This window comes from Phascolarctos cinereus, unplaced genomic scaffold (assembly GCF_003287225.1).
Source record: "Phascolarctos cinereus isolate Bilbo 61053 unplaced genomic scaffold, phaCin_HiC Scaffold_726;HRSCAF=1367, whole genome shotgun sequence".
Taxonomy (NCBI): Eukaryota; Metazoa; Chordata; class Mammalia; order Diprotodontia; family Phascolarctidae; genus Phascolarctos; species Phascolarctos cinereus.
In genome coordinates this window covers 363995308-364011460 of record NW_027556098.1, presented here as the reverse complement: position 1 = coordinate 364011460, position 16153 = coordinate 363995308, and the positions used below count along the sequence as shown (strand labels likewise).

At 43.4% G+C, this 16153-nt stretch overlaps 1 protein-coding gene across 6 annotated transcripts; it reads left to right on the top strand.

Moving 5' to 3' along the window:
• Nucleotides 1-2287: 2287 nt before the first annotated feature.
• LOC110206253 (uncharacterized) lies at nt 2288-6981 on the top strand. 6 transcript variants are annotated; one of them, XM_020983502.2, is made up of 2 exons: nt 2288-2755; nt 4892-6981. In XM_020983502.2, the coding sequence occupies exon 2, from the start codon at nt 4906-4908 to the stop codon at nt 6661-6663; it is 1758 nt and encodes a 585-aa protein (XP_020839161.1). In that variant the 5' UTR covers nt 2288-2755; nt 4892-4905; the 3' UTR covers nt 6664-6981. The 6 variants fall into 6 exon arrangements, with proteins under 6 accessions (XP_020839161.1, XP_020839159.1, XP_020839158.1 ...); XM_020983500.2 differs by having other exon boundaries at nt 4699-6981; XM_020983499.2 differs by having other exon boundaries at nt 4675-6981.
• Nucleotides 6982-16153: the final 9172 nt, after the last annotated feature.

Here is a 16153-nt window from a genome sequence, read left to right as displayed (position 1 = left end):
TGGAGTGCTTAGAGCTTGGTCAGATATGGCTAGGCCAGACGTGGAACATGCCAAGGTCATCCATTGCATCCTGGCTATTGCCAGTCACCTTGACTTTTGTCCTGACACTGGACTTTGATGACTCTGGAAAAGAGAGTGAGGTTTATAACTGTGCAACTCTGCCTCCCTTAAATCCTGTTCATGGACAAGACAAGACATCACCCCATGATGTCACTGGTCCTCATTGAAAATGAAGAGCAAACAAAGGACAGCTAGCCACTGGCTGGCAACATACTCTCAATTCTTTTATTTATTTATTTTTGCTTAGGCAATCAGGGTTAAGTGACTTGCCCAGGGTCACACATCTAGTAAGTGTCAAGTGTCTAAGGCTAGATTTGAACTCAGGTCCTCTTGACTCCAAGGCTGGAGCTCTATCCACTACACCACATAGATGCCCCTCAACGTACTCTCTAAGCAGTCAGTTGACACAACCAGCTCTTAGTAGTATTTCTAGTAGAGGTCCTCAAGGGAAGGAAAGGATTTCTTCCTCTTCTCTCTTCTTGCCACTTTATGTCAGCATACAATAGAATGGATTCTAGTTGCGAATTAGGAATCCAACATGAAAATTGAGAGAAAATCAGCTTTGGAGCCAGCTGGACTGGGAAAAGAAGCAGTGACACATCAAAAAAAGGCGTGTAATAAAGGGCTCGTAGCAAGACACTAAGGCAAGAAGAACCTTCCCTTCCCTCTTCCAGATAAATCTGTCCAGATCCCAAAGATTCATCTACCATAGTGGGTTTTGAGGGGAAAGGTAGGAAAAAGATGGAAGGTCGCTCTAGTTCATTTTGCATCTGCCTCAAAGTAGAAAAACAGAATTGGTTTTTAAATATCTGGAGTTCCACTTCTTCCCAATTCAATCTCTGAGTTTTTCAATATGTAGCAAGAGAGGGTTGTGGAATCCTAGATTCCACATGGTAGTCTCCATGCCTGTAGTTTTGGGGAATTTTTTTCTAATTTGACTTATTTTAAGCATTTTCCTTCCATTTATTGTACCCCACACCCCTTAAAAAATAAATGTGTAAAAGGCACACTAGTCCTAGGACACTATTTAGGAGAGCAAGACTCAGGAGGTGGTAATGAAGATTCCAAGATGAACTTGGCTTGAAGGGACTGATTTCCCTCTATTGCTCCTAGCATCTGGGGAAAAATAATAATATATATCATTTTTATATTACTTTAAAGTATGCAAATGCTTGAAATGTATTATCCCTTTGATCTAGGTACTATTATTATTCCAATTTTACAGATGAGGAAACAGGAAATGTCCAGTGGAATGGGTATAATAAATCAATGAGATTATCCACACCCTGAGAGTAACAGGGAAAGCAAGTTCACCACTCTAATAAGGTCCACATACAATACCTCTTACAAAACAGCCAGTAGTGGGGCAGGTAGGTGGCACAGTGGATAGAGCACCAGCTCTGAGGTCAAAAGGACCTGAGTTCAAATCTGACCTCAGACTAAACACTTGACACTTACTAGCTGTGTGACCGTGGGCAAGTCACTTAACCCCAATTGCCTAAAAAAAAAAAAAGAAAGAAAAAAAGCCAGCCAGTAGTTAAATGTTAAATTTTAGAGTTTCATGCAGAATGTTCTTAAAGAGCCATAAAAATTCTCATTTGAAATTGTAGGAGGGGTAGGGGAAGACTCTAGATATGGAATATTGCATATAACATCAGATGTAATTGATATGTTGACTAGTTTTGCTGAATTTTTTTTTCCTCTTTCTAAAAGCATTGTTTAAAGGGATGACTTGGTAGATGGGGGGGAAGGGTTATATTCAGAAATGAATGAGGTAAAAAAAGTATAAATTAAAATCAGATTTTTAAAAAGAAAGATCCTGGCCTATGTTTTAGACCTCACTGATCCTATGTCACTTTCCCAGAGTTATCAGTTCATCCTTTAAGATAAAATTCAGGGGAAATAAATATTTCCCTGTTTTTACCACCCTTCTTCTAAAAAACTACCACCATCACCTTCACCTGAAAAAATCTAGCATAGAGACAGCACTAGACTAGGATTCATAAAGCCTGACAACTTGTACCATTCCCTATTTTGTCCTTGCCATTGCTGTTTATACTGGGTTCAATGCTAGGACAACTTGCTTCTAATTAAGGGGATCTAGCTTTCCCTTCTCACTTTGGTTAACTCATTAAATCCTCACCTAACAGTCTTAAGGACAGTGTTATTTTTGGCTCGAGCCTAGAGCCTTCCTAAAAAGGGGAGTAGGAAAAGAGGTACTTGATGTCCAATGTTGTTGGGGGCTGGTAAGAGATGTCGGAATGGAGAGGTAAAGGTGATTGGGGGCTGGCAGGGGACACCTGAATGGAGAGGTGACACCCCAGGAGTTGGGACCCGCCTCTTCTGGGATAGCTTGCGGGCTCAGCAGTGAGCTACGCGGCAATCCCGGATGAGGTGCTGGGGAGGCTCCGCTAATGGGTTGTTGGCACCGCCTTCGGGGTGGATCCTTGTAGCCTTCATGACCCGCCCTCAGATTATATAACGGGCTGAGAACAAAGGATCGGGGGATCCTCCACAATAAAGAGCATACACCACACTCGCGTCCTGTCTGGTCCTTGAGCCCACCTTTCCCCCAGGGTGGGTCCGGAGACGTCCGAAGCCTAGCTCCCAGGGAAGGAGACGTGCCTGAAGGGCCCAGCCCGGGTCAAGTGGCGCCCGAACAGGGACTTGAGTTCCTCTTCGGCGACCCCGCCAGGTACGGGTAAGTACCCTCTCTCCAGTGAAAGAGAGGAAGGGACCGACACCCCTATGCAGATCGGGGCTGCATAGAGGGAAAGATGGGAGCACGATACAGTAAAGGAATTAAACCGGAGGATAAGCGAGTGCTAGTCCTACAAGTGTATAAGCTTTGTAGGGATAATGGGGTAAAAATACAGCTGAGACGCTGTCAGGAGTGGGTAGAAAAATTTATAGTGGTGTCCCCGTGGTTACAGAGCCAAGGGGTTGATTATCAAAGATGGAAAATAGTTGGGAGTCAGATGTCTTCCTACGCAGAGACAGAACCAGAGGATTTTACTCTTTATGGCATTGTGACTTTCGCCCTCTCTCCGTGCCCTCCGCCGGTAATAGTAGCGGAGGAGACACAGGTAGGAACATCCTTATTAGGAGGGGAACAAGACCTTGAGGGTCAAGACGAGCCATGGCCTGAGCCCCCTAAGCCCCCTGAAATCCCGTCCGCGCCATGGCCGAGTCCGGAGCCGCTCCCCCCGTATGTGCCACGTTGGCAGCAGAAAGAGAAAGTTCCGCCTGTGGCGCAGTTAGAATTCCAGAAAGAGGAAGTTCCGCCTGTGGCGCAGTTAGAATTCCAGAAAGAGGAAGTTCCGCCTGTGGCGCAGTTAGAAATGCAGATACAGCAACTACAGGCCCAAATAAACCAAATGCGGCTTGACAAAAGAGGGAAGAACGAACAGACCCCGCAGGCCTCACTTTTACAGCACTCATTGCGAGAGGCCGCTAGGGACGGGCAGGTAGTAGACTGGAAAGAGTGGGGACAGGAATTCCCGATTTTTGTCCAGGGAGGTCCCGGAGGAGGTGGTCGGTCTCACCGACCAGTGCCCTATAAGTTCATGAAAGATTTGAAAGAGGCAGTAAAAGTATATGGAGCGGGCTCTTCTTATGTTAAGCAGCTGTTGCAATCTACTGTGGCTGTGGCCGCTTGGACCCCAGGGGATTGGGATGAAATTATGTCTGCTGTATTGGAGAGTGCTGCTTACACCGCCTGGTCGGCGTATAGACGCCGAGAGTCTAGGGCCTGGGCGGAGGTTAATTTCCCTCAGAATGTAGAAGATACCATTAATATGCTAACTGGGTATGGCCAGCATGCTGGGCTGCAGGCACAGCTTTTACTCCCAGACCTTGTTATACAAGGTGCCCAGATAGTGGCGCTAAAAGCATTGGATAGACTAGGGGAGAAATCGCAACCTCCTTTAAACAAACTCGTGCAAAGGCCAAAAGAAAGTGCCATGGAATTCGCGTCCCGAGCACAAGAGGTTGTGGAAAAGAGATATGGAGCAGGAGATGTTGCCCAAAAGCTGCTGATACAGCTTTTCAAAGAAGGACTTAAACAGTCACGAGGGTTGTTGTCAAAGTTACCACCAGACCCCACATGGGAAGAATGCATTGATGTCTGCCTGGAGGAAGGTCCCTTACCTGATGCAGGCATGATCCAGGTACTGACAGAAGCTTTCGCTGCAGCGCAGGCAGCTAACTCGGGGACTAGAGCAAAGGGGACTTGTTTCCGTTGCGGGAAAACAGGTCATTTTCAGAATCAATGTACCCAGGGTACCCCACAAGTCCGCTGTTTTAAGTGCGGAAGGGCGGGACATATTACGAGCCCACCAAACTTTGAAGCAGCTTCTTGTTAAACAAAAAGGGGGAATCCCAGGCAGACTTACCAGGGCCCTCCTTGATCAGGTTTTATTCACTTTAAATTTCTTACAAGTGACTGATGATGGCCTAACCCGAGCTGAGAGGTTTTTTCGCCCACGTGATACCGGTGTGCACGCACCGTCTTTGACCCCACGGCAGGAGCTGCTGGAGCAAGGCGCTTCTGTTATGTGGAGAGACCCTGAGGGTGTGTGGCATGGTCCAGATAGAGTAACTATCCGGGGGAAGGGTTATCTCTTTGTGTCTCCACAGAATGAAAAGGACAATGATAAAGGAAGATGGATCCCTGTCCGGTGGGCCAGAGAACTTGAGAAAAAAGAAGAAAAGGCGTACCAGGAGAAGGAGACACAAGAGGGGGCGCCGCGGGGACTGCCATGTGCGCCGCCAGAGGAGATATAGAAACGAACCTTCTTGCGTTTCCACTCCGGTTATTTTCTTTCCACAGGCACGGGAGGGATAATGAGGCCTGAAATATGGCTCTCTCTTTTGCTGGTCGTTTGGGAATGTCCAACCCCTGTGATCAACCTACACCAATTTAACACTACCTGGGTCTCATTGGAGACAGAGACACCTATGTACTGGGCACTAACACCACATCTGCCCATTTTTCAACTCATGACGTGGAATCACGAGGCAAGCCCACTTTTCCTCTTTGGCAACGCATCTTGGTTAACGGGTGACTTGGGACTGGCGGTTCCTATTATCTCCAAAACTGGAATGAACGTTACTTGGACTTCTGCGGCGTTGCCTCTGTGCTTATCCCCTTCAAATATCTCGAATAGCAGCATTTCTCAACTGTGCTATCCTCTTTCAAATTGGTCTATTTCCCAACCTTCCTTTCTAGAATCAGAGTTATTGAATGCTACTTATGGTTCCTTAAACATAACTCTCGCCTCTTTGATTCGCAATTTCAGTAATAACCATACTGTTACTACTTCGCTACCCCCTTGTCCACTTACCGCCCCTCATATATTCGAACCCCTTCATGCTTGTAGTACAGGAAACTTTAGTAGGTTGAACAATACTAACGAATCTATATGGTTTGCCGATAATTATCCACAAACTTCTATACTTCCTGCACCCATCCCCTTTAAAGAGAAGGCACCCTTGCAAAGTCATTGGTGGAAGGCAGGTCTTGCTCTTCATCCTACCTTTGTCCGCTACAATCAGACAGCTGCCAAAGTACAGCACGGATTTCCTTTTGCAACATGGCATAAGATTTTTGGGAACAAAAATAGTACTTGTCATGAGACGAATGCTACCACAACTACTGACATTCTTTGTTATACTTTTACAGCCGAGGCACAAACGACACCTGATGCTCTTTTCCTTTTGTGCCCTCCAGGGAACTTCACCATTTCAATCGTGCCCCAGGCAAATAACAAAACCGGTTACACTATACACTGTACTAATGCTACCTTGACTAACACTCTTAACACCTCCCATACCTCTTTTATCGTCCTGCTTTTACGTGTACCCCCCTTTACTCTTCACCCTGTGAGAGCCGATCCATTCGCATTGTCTTTATCGGATTCTCTCCTATGTAAACTGGTTAAACGGGATATTGATCCCACTGACATCGTGGCAGTAGCTGCGCTAGCCCTTTCAATTATAGAAGAGACACAAATAATGCAATTACATAAACAAGTCACTTTCTTAGCAGAGTTCTTGCAGCATTTCATGCATTTAGAAAGTCAAGCCTGGAAACATCAAGAGACACTCGACCGTCTCTTGGAACGACAAATCACTACCCTTTCTGCTACTGTGCAAGTATTGTTACATCAACAAGCTTTTATGCTGCGTTATATGCGCTTGTCATGTCATTATAAATATCGCCCTGTTTGTGTAACCCCTATCCCTTATAATTCAACCATGTATAATGATTTGGAGGACATTCTACGCAACGCCACCACAGGCGTTGTCTTTGCTACCGAGCTTCAGCAGCTGGATTTGATCATCATGGCCATAGAGAATGCTACCCTGCACTTTTCCCAAGATTGGGAGGACTCAATCTCCAAAACGGTTAAATGGTGGGACGATTTTCAATACCAAAATGTCCTCCAATGGATCCTCCATGGTGCTCTTGTACTTGTAGGAGGTTTTTTGTTATGTGTTTTCCTCCCATGCCTTATTTCTTGTTTTCTTTCTCTTCTCAAAAGATCCCTCGCAGCCCTTAAGGCAGAATTCCGTAATGCTAACAGCACCCATCCTCTTTAAACAAAAAGGGGGAGGTTGTTGGGGGCTGGTAAGAGATGTCGGAATGGAGAGGTAAAGGTGATTGGGGGCTGGCAGGGGACACCTGAATGGAGAGGTGACACCCCAGGAGTTGGGACCCGCCTCTTCTGGGATAGCTTGCGGGCTCAGCAGTGAGCTACGTGGCAATCCCGGATGAGGTGCTGGGGAGGCTCCGCTAATGGGTTGTTGGCACCGCCTTCGGGGTGGATCCTTGTAGCCTTCATGACCCGCCCTCAGATTATATAACGGGCTGAGAACAAAGGATCGGGGGATCCTCCACAATAAAGAGCATACACCACACTCGCGTCCTGTCTGGTCCTTGAGCCCACCTTTCCCCCAGGGTGGGTCCGGAGACGTCCGAAGCCTAGCTCCCAGGGAAGGAGACGTGCCTGAAGGGCCCAGCCTGGGTCACAATGTGAATTGAATTTGGAACAGGTCATTAGCTCCTACACAGAAAGCAATGATAACCATAAAAAGAATCACAGCAAACAGCAACAAAACCCTTTAAACAGGATTTAGTAACTTAACTTATAAACCTAATACAATCAGCTAATTATACCAGGTTTATATTCAAGAATATTGGGACATAATAGAGTTTGCAAGGCTGCTAATTAGCAGTTTTTACATTTTGCCTCTATCCTCTCCCTTCAGAACACATAGAATAACCCATTGGTAAAGTAGCCCAACTAGGTCAGTCCTTTCTTTCTGGTGGCCAGTCTCTTTGACATATTTCCCTGGGCACTACGGACTCCAGTGGCTCTGACGGCCTCAAGCGCCATCACCCTGCAGTGAGGATGCTATTACTACTGCTGCTACAAAAACAGACTTCCAAACCTTTCAAAACTCACCAAGTCTCCTACTTAAGAAAAGGAAATGCAAGAAAGAGGTGGCCCCATTGCAGACCTTGCTTAGAAGGGACATGTTCTCATGTCCACATGGACCTGAGAGACAGGGCTGCTATCTTTCTCCCACATGACCATCTGCATGCAATAATCCTCAAAAAGACTTCATAACTGAAAAAGAAGAGAAGAGTAGAGCAGTAGGTCACCCTTTATTGAGTTCTAGCTGAGCAGCCAATTAGGAAACTCTTTATCATCTCCCATTAAAAGCCCCTGAATCATCAGTTTTTCTGGCTTGGTAGCCAGTTAGGGGACTTTTCATCATCACACAGTGAAAACCTCTTAACAACGAGTTATACAGAGACAGAAGTATTTCCTCCCCACAAGCTTCCATGTGTTCATTTGGAGCCTTCAATGACAAGGGGGCATTCTCTATAGGGGGAAGAGAAATGGACTCTATTACAAAGGAATCCTAGGATATTTGAGTTGAAAGGAACCTTGGTGATCATTTAATCCACCCCCTCATTTGATAGATGAGGAAACTGAAGTCCAAAGAAGTGAGTTGCTTGAGGTACACAGATAGTTAATGGCAGAGCTGGGACTTAAACTCAGGCCTTCTGATTCCAAGGTCTGGCTCTTTTCTGTTATACCACATTGTGGTTTGGGTGGGGTTTGTGTCTGAAGAATGAAAAACAGGCAGCTGGCAATGAGTCTTTCCCTTCCCTGACATTTGCTTAAACAATAAGCTAAGTGATCTTTTTGGGTAAATTAGAAGTTTCAGCAGTTTAAAGAGAGTATCTGGTCCCAGGAAAGTAGAGTAGGGTGGTTGCCCCCCAAAAAACACATTAACTTTAAAAAATTCTCTAGAAAAAAAAAAGAAAATTATCTGAGACAGCTAAGGCTCCAGAAAACACTTTACAGACAGTTCCACACTTCCCTCATCCTTTTATCCCCCCAACTCCCCATTAAACTCAGCCCACACAGACTGGGGAATTACTGGCAGCAGCTGGATGTCTGCTTCCTTTGCAAATAAGAGGAGACTATTTCTGATTTTTTTCTCTTGGAGTTACGGAATTTAAACTAATTAACACTGATCTAATTTAAACCAACAAGCACTTATTAGGCATCTATTATGTGCAAAACACTTTGCTTGGTTTTGGGGATACAAATGAAAAAATAAGGTCTTCATTTGAGAGGTTTTAGGTTGATTGTAGCTTCATAACTCCACTCCCCTTTCCTTCTATATCTGCAGCTCCTGCTGGTGCTATTTATCTCCTTGAATTGTCCCCTATGGAGAGAGAGTGATAGAGCCATTTTTTTTTTATAGTTTTGGGAAGAAAGGGTTATGACTTCTCATTTGGGGTCTTGGTAAGCTCTCATTTGCAATGAGATAGAAGACACTGTGATGGTATAAAGGAATGGTATCTGCACATTGTAATGTCCCTTCTTTGCTTTTTCTCATTCTTCCTCTGACCTTGCTGTTTACACTTCTGGGAAAGAGACAGAAGCATCAGGGGTGACTGGGGACCAGATGGAGAGGCGGGGACTTCATGACAAGTGCTGGCCAGAAGCCATGGTGCCATGAGGAGAGTCTCTGTACCTGGAGCAGAGGTGGTGACCAGGGGGATGTCATTTTATTGCAGAAAAGATCCAGAGTTTCTGAGAATGCCAGCTATTATGTCTCCTGTTGTACTGGTGAGCTGAGGAAATGATTTTTCTTTTTAATCCGTGAGTCTGAGACAGGGAGGGGGAATGCCCTCCACTTCCTTTTCCATGAACCATGGATGTATTTAGTAGGGATTTATCACCCTCCTAGTCAAAGGTCTGGGAGGGAAACGGAAGATGACTAGGAGATGGTTAGAGATTAATAATTCCACATAGGAGTAATTAGTCTAGATTCCTTTTCTTGTATATATTTTAATCCTGGGGGTTACAAGCCTGATACATGCATATAAGGGGGAACTTTCCCAGTTTAGGTGAGATGTCTTGCCCCCAGTAGGAGAGCTCATTCAGCTTTATATTGTCAGATATATTCTAATCTATATAACTTCTTCGAGTTCTGTTTGCTATCCATTGGGATAAATACGCTTATTTGCTATTCACTATGTGTGATGGCCTTTGTATAATTAGCATTTGCTGGGAAGGGAGCCAAGTCTTCAGATATAGCTTACCCATTAAGAGATGGTGACCAGGAAAGTGGCTTAAACCTGAGAACAAATCATTTTTGCTCTACTAGCAATATTTAGGGTGGCAGATAGATATAATTCCAATCTCGGATCCCAGATGTAAGAAATCACAATAAGCCAGCTTCCTGGTCCCAATTTCCTCCCTTCCAGGCAGGAATCAAAATCTCTCAGAGAAGACTGGGCAAAATTCCAGAGATATCTTCATGTCTCCCTGTGAGTAAACTAAGACAAACCTAGGTGGACAGTCACATAGTCCACATGGGCAACACACACCCTACATTAATATTTTGACTAACATTCCATTTCATTTCCTAGATTCAGAGTTAGTTAATCAAAGGTGCTTGAGTGATACTATGGCCACATGCCAGCCTGCAAAGATACAAACAGCAAAGTCAGAGGAAAGATGAAAAGAAGCATGTGTAGCCATTACCCTCTCACACCGGAATCATAAGGGTGATGGTGTGAGGTGAGATGGATAGCATAATATATTTGTGTTTTTCATTCCACAACACCTTCAACATGGACTATTGCTATTTTTTGTTATCTTTGCCAATTTTCAGGGTATATGGTGAAGTCTCAGAGTTATTTTGATTTGCATTTCCCTTGTTAGTGATTTGGAATATTCTTATGTGTGGTGGGAATACTTTGCAATTCTTCTTTTAAGAACTGGTTTTCTATATCCATCAATCATTTATCTATTAGGGAATGGCTATTAGTCATATATACATATATACACACATATATATGTATATATACACACATATACACATACATATATGTGTGTATATATATATATATAGTTTACATATATGATGCCAAACCCTTATCAGAGAAATTTGATACAAAGATTTTTTTTTCACTTCCCTTCTTACCCTAGATGCATTTTTAGTGTCTATTACGGGTCTGTAGGACGTTGAGGGCCACAGGCTGTTCATGAGACTTCACTGATGGGCGGAGGCCCGTCTCGGGTGTTAGTACACGAGCAGAATATCCTGGCTCGGTTCTCCATCCACGGACCTTGCACCTCCGGATCAGCAGAACTCTGATGCTAGGCAAACTCAACCATAAACAATGTTGCCAGCTCAAGCACAGTCAGCTCTAGCACAAATACGTATCAAGTATTGCTAGCTCAGGTATCAGGTATTGGGAACATTCTGGGAACAAGAAGTACATGGTGTTTCCACCTGAACAGCTCCGGAGAAGGACACAGCCAGGATAATGTTGCAAAGAGATGTGCTTGTTGATACTTTGGTATTCCTATGAGAAAAATCCTCGGTGTTGCTATTGGTAAAGAGATGTAAACTTTGTCGCTTTGTCCGCTGTTACATTGGGGTATGTTCCCATGAGTCAAAGATATAAAAACGCTGTGCTGTGCCTTGAATAAATGGAGTTGCTTCCATCTTGTCTCCCGCCTCTTCAATGTGTTCTGAGATAGAAGATTAAAGCTGGACGTTATTTTTCAAGGTAGTCCATGAATCCGAGGTACTGAGCTAGTCGCGACAAGTGTCATATGTGCAAAAGCTTTTCAGTTTCATGTAATCAAAGTCATCTATTTTATCTTTTGTAATTGCCTCTATACTCATTGCTAAGAGAGGTATATGATTTGCTTCTCTTCTAATTTTTTTTATAGCATAATCTTTACTCTTAAAGGTTGCATATCCATTTAGAATGTATTGTGGAATATGGTGTAGATACTGGTCTAATTTCTGCCAGACTTCTTTCCAGTTTTCCCAGCCATTTTTAATCAAATTGAGAGGGTTTTTTTAAGGTCATTTATGTTTTCCACCTTATCAAATGCTGAGTTGTTGAATTCCATTGTTTCTGATTCTCCTTGTCTAGTTTATTACATTGCTCTCTCTGTGTTTTAAGCGATACCAGATAGGTTTGATGACTGCTGTTTTATAATATAGTTTGAGATATGAAATTGCTATTTCCCCTTCATCTTTAGTTCTTTCGTTTCCCTTGATATTCTAGATCTTTTGTTTTTTCCAAATGAATTTTGCTATTATTTCAAGTTTTGTAAAGTATTTAACAGCATACATTCTTTGAAAAAAATATTTCCCAATTACATGTATAAATTTTTTAACATTCATTTTTTAAAAATTTGAGTTCCAAATTTTTTCCTTCCCTTCTGTTCCTACCCCCTTCTTGAGAAGGCAAGCAATTTGATGTCGATTATACATATGAAGCCATATAAAACATATTTCCATATTTGCCATGTTACAAAAGAAAAACACACCAAAAACCCAAGGAAAACACAGAAGGTTAAAAAAGAGCATATGTTTTCTTTTCTTTTCTTTTTTTGAGGAAAGATAAAAACTTTATTTAACAATCAAGATCTCCTTCACATTCATCACCTCTTACTGACAAGATTTCTAATATTCCTGCCAAATCCCATTTAACTCAAGTAACAGTCATTGTTAGGCACAAAGGTTTCAGATTTCACTTAATGTTAATTTTTACAAAACTGAGTTTACTGCTATAAACAACTACTGTAACTAAAAGATCTGTGGAATAGGTTTCACCTGTTAATCAGGACGCATCATCTTTTACTTAAATAAAAGGTTGGAAACGTTTTTGGTTTTAATATAAATTTGCATCTGAAAATAAATGGCCAGGCACTGTACATGTTGAAGTAATATCACTGAAAGTACATTGACACAATTATTGCAAGAAATAAGGAGGTTTATCAGAATGTTAATATGGTATTCTACATTATTACAGATTTCTTTGGTACACTATATGTACTGTAGTGAGCATACATTTTAGTAGAGGAAGACAGCACCTGTAGGGGAGTGATGAGCAGGGAGGGGTATTTTATCGTGAGTAGGTGAAGAAAGCGAGCCAGTTTATACCTCCATAATGATTAAAAACAGTATTCCCATTCTTGTTCTCCAGGTAGTCAAGAGTGCTACAGCAGAATCAACCTTGAAACAACTCTGGTGGCAGTGCTGTATTGAAGACATAATTTGACCATTCACTAGGGCAGGAATTAAGGTGTGTTGTGGGAGAGAAAAGTGATCAGAGGTAAAAGATCTAGGAGGACAAGAGGGTCTGAACAACCAAGGCATGCTAAACCCAGTATTTCCTGTGAAACTCAAAAAGGGTTGGTTTAATTCAATTCAATTAAAGAAATATTCATCCACTTCATGCTTACAGGGTATATACCTTTATTCAGTCTACTAGGTACAAGGTCATTTATTCGATGAGGCAGTATGATACAAAAGAGCACTGGATTTGGCATAAGAGAAGCAGGGTTCAAATCCTGAGCCTGTCTCTTCACTCCTCTGTGGCCTTGGGAAAGGTACCTGACCTCCTTGATTTTCAGTTTTCTCACCTTTAAAATTAGGGAAACAGACCAGAAGAACTCAGCTGCCTTCCAACTCTGAGTCTATGATCCTATAAAGAACACAATTAAACATTTGAAACACCTGCAATGCACAAGGTAGGTACTGTCCTAGAAGCTGGGGACACAATGACCAAAAATAAAACAGGCCCTGCCCTCTGGACCTTAAATCCTATGGTGGAGGGGGGTTGGGGAAGACTACAACATGAACAGAGATAAATAGAAGGAAGTTTGAGGAGGGAGTATACATCCATGAATGGGAGAGGAGATCAAGAAAGCCTTCGTGGAGGAGATGGCAGGCACCTGGGCTAAACCTTGAAGGAAAGGAAGGATTCTGAGAGTTAGAGATGAGAAGACAGTACCTTTCATGTACAGGGGACAACCTGTACAAAAGACAGAGATGGAATGAGGAGTTTGGGAGCAAGTTTGGTTGGAACACAGCACACATGAAGTGAATCCTGTATAAGATAAAACTGGAACAGTAGATTGGAGTCAAACCCTGACCCTATGAAGGGCTTTACATGCCAGGCTAAGGAATTTATATTTTATCCTGTAGACAGTATGTTCTGGCCCTCTCTCCTAGAGCTAGGCCTGCTGTAAGCCCTCTTAGGATTCTTAGGTGCCCTGAGGAGTTGACAAGTGCCTCTTCTCTGTTTGACATTGGTTCAAGCCCCTACCATCTACATCTTTCTCCCCAGTCCCTACCACTGCTGTTAAGTCGTTTCAGTTATGTCTGATTCTTCATGACCCCATTTGGGGTTTTCTTGGCAAAGATACTGGAGTGGTTTGCCATTTCCTTCTCCAGCTCATTTTACAGATGAGGAAATTGAGGCAAATAGGGTAAAGTGACTTGCCCAGGTTCACACAGATAATAAGTTTCTGAGGCCAGACTTGAACTCATGAAGATGAGGCAATGGAAACTAATTCCATTTACCATCCCTAGTTCCATTTAACCACTTAATATCAATGAGCTTTTACAAGCAGACCTTTACTTTAAAGATATAGCAAGAACAAAGTACAAGCATCCAGTGCCCCAGGGGCATGCATACTCTTCCTATACCACCCTTTTCTCTGGAGAGAATGGGTCCATCTTAGCTCAGTTCTTTCGCAGTATTGTTCCCATGGAGTTCATAGCTAGAGGCAACATGTCTGCTGAATAACTCCTAGTCTTAGCTTCTGCTAGCCTGGGTCCAGAGGGTTATTCTCAAAGGCTGCTTGCCACTTATTCCTAAGAGCATCAGTGTTGGGCAGGCTGCGGATGCCAACTTTCAGATTCCTGTGGGTCACTCTTCTGACCTTTCAAAACTTATAAGGTTAAAGATTGTACTACCTTTACCTAGACTGACAAATAAATGCAAAAGCCAAGGACTGAGGCCAGTTTCTCAAGCCATGAGGCCTTGATAGGGAGAAGGGCACTCTGCCTCTGCCAATGCCCAACATTGTCTCTCTCTGGATGCTTTGAGGAGAGGAGGCTAGCTATAAAGAGAGAAGCTCCAAGGTCTGAGGCAACAGAGCTCTGGAAGCCAACTGAGGTTTTTTAGTACCTCTGCAGCCAATCAAAGAGCCTGTCATTCATTCACCCTGCAGTTAGCCAGCCAAGCTGGACCAGTTACATAGTGCCTGCATGAATTCTACAGTCTCTCCAAGGCATTTTCCTCATATATCATCTGGACTCTCCCAGAATCAGGACCGTCCACCTCACTATGTAGAGACGCCATCTGAGGCAAGGGAATGGTTGGTCAGAACTGTGCCTTAGGAAGGTTATTTTAACAGCTGGGTAAAAGATGTCTGGTAGAGGTCATAGGATTTAGAGCTGGGAAGGACCTTAGAGGCTAGAAGCAATCTCCTCATTTTATGGAAGAGAAAACTGAGATACAGGAAGATTAAGTGACTTGCTCAGAGTCTGAGGCAGGATTTTAACTCAAGTATTCTTCCTGACTCTAAGTCCAGAGCTCAATCCACTGAGTCATCTATCTAGAAGCATGGAAACTAATTAGGAGGCAGAGTAATAACCAATAATTAGAAATTATTGTACCAAAGGCATTTTTGAATCTGGGGTGTGGAATGGAGGGTGGGGTAGAAAGATCAGACAAAGCATCTCTCCCGCAAGAAGATGATATGTAGCATCCTTCTTGCTCTGTCTACGTAGAACTATGAAGGTGGATGGGTAGGAGGGAGCAAGATGGGAATATCACAATGACTTGCTGTGGCAGTGATGGAAATGGGATCTGAACCCTAAAAGGAAAATATCATATCTTTGGGATCTGGACCCCCCCCAAAAAAAAAGAAAATCCCTGTGCTTTTCCCAAATCTCTGGCATTTGCCTGAGTCTGTAATCCACTCAACTGGCCTTTCATTGTGGCTATGCCCAATCTCCCATTTCTGTTCTGTTACCTCCCAATTGCTCCTGGCCACTTCCCACCCTTAATCCTACCTAGACTCCATTCTCCCTTGGCTATGTGGTCCTAGTCCCTCTGTTCTGTTCACTCCAGCTTACTGGCCACTCCCATCTATATCCTCCTTAGACCCCTCCTTCAGTCACCCCAAACTACTTGGCCACTCCTAGATCCCTCCCACAGTCTTTCTGTATATAAGATCCATCTTGTCTCTATTAAGGTGCTCAGAGTCTTAAAATGTAGCCAAATGCTCAGATCCTTAAAATCTAGCCAATAACTCACTAACGTTCAGATTCCTTAAGAGTCTGGACTATATGGCTTATCTTTAATAAACCTTGTCTTTGGCTGAAAGAAGGCTTGGGTTGAATTCTTGGAGACAGGCCCCATGTGTTGTGATTTTGGGGTCCTAGCATCCCTAAACCTCTAAATCTCAACAGCAGTAGGAGAAGTCTTAAGGTCAGTCTCAAGGGTGGTATGGCAATGGCAGGCTCTTCCTTGCTTCCTAAACAATGGGCTAGCTACGGCAAGAAGCTGTTGGAGGTCCCTGCCAGTGACTGGACAGTGAATGGAGCCTTCAAGAATTCAATCTACACCTGTTTCCAAGTCCATGTACTTGTGAAAATGAAAACTCTTGGACTCTGAATTCATGAATCTTCATCTATAAACTGGGCCTACTGAATATGAGTTGAATGTCATTTATGAAAA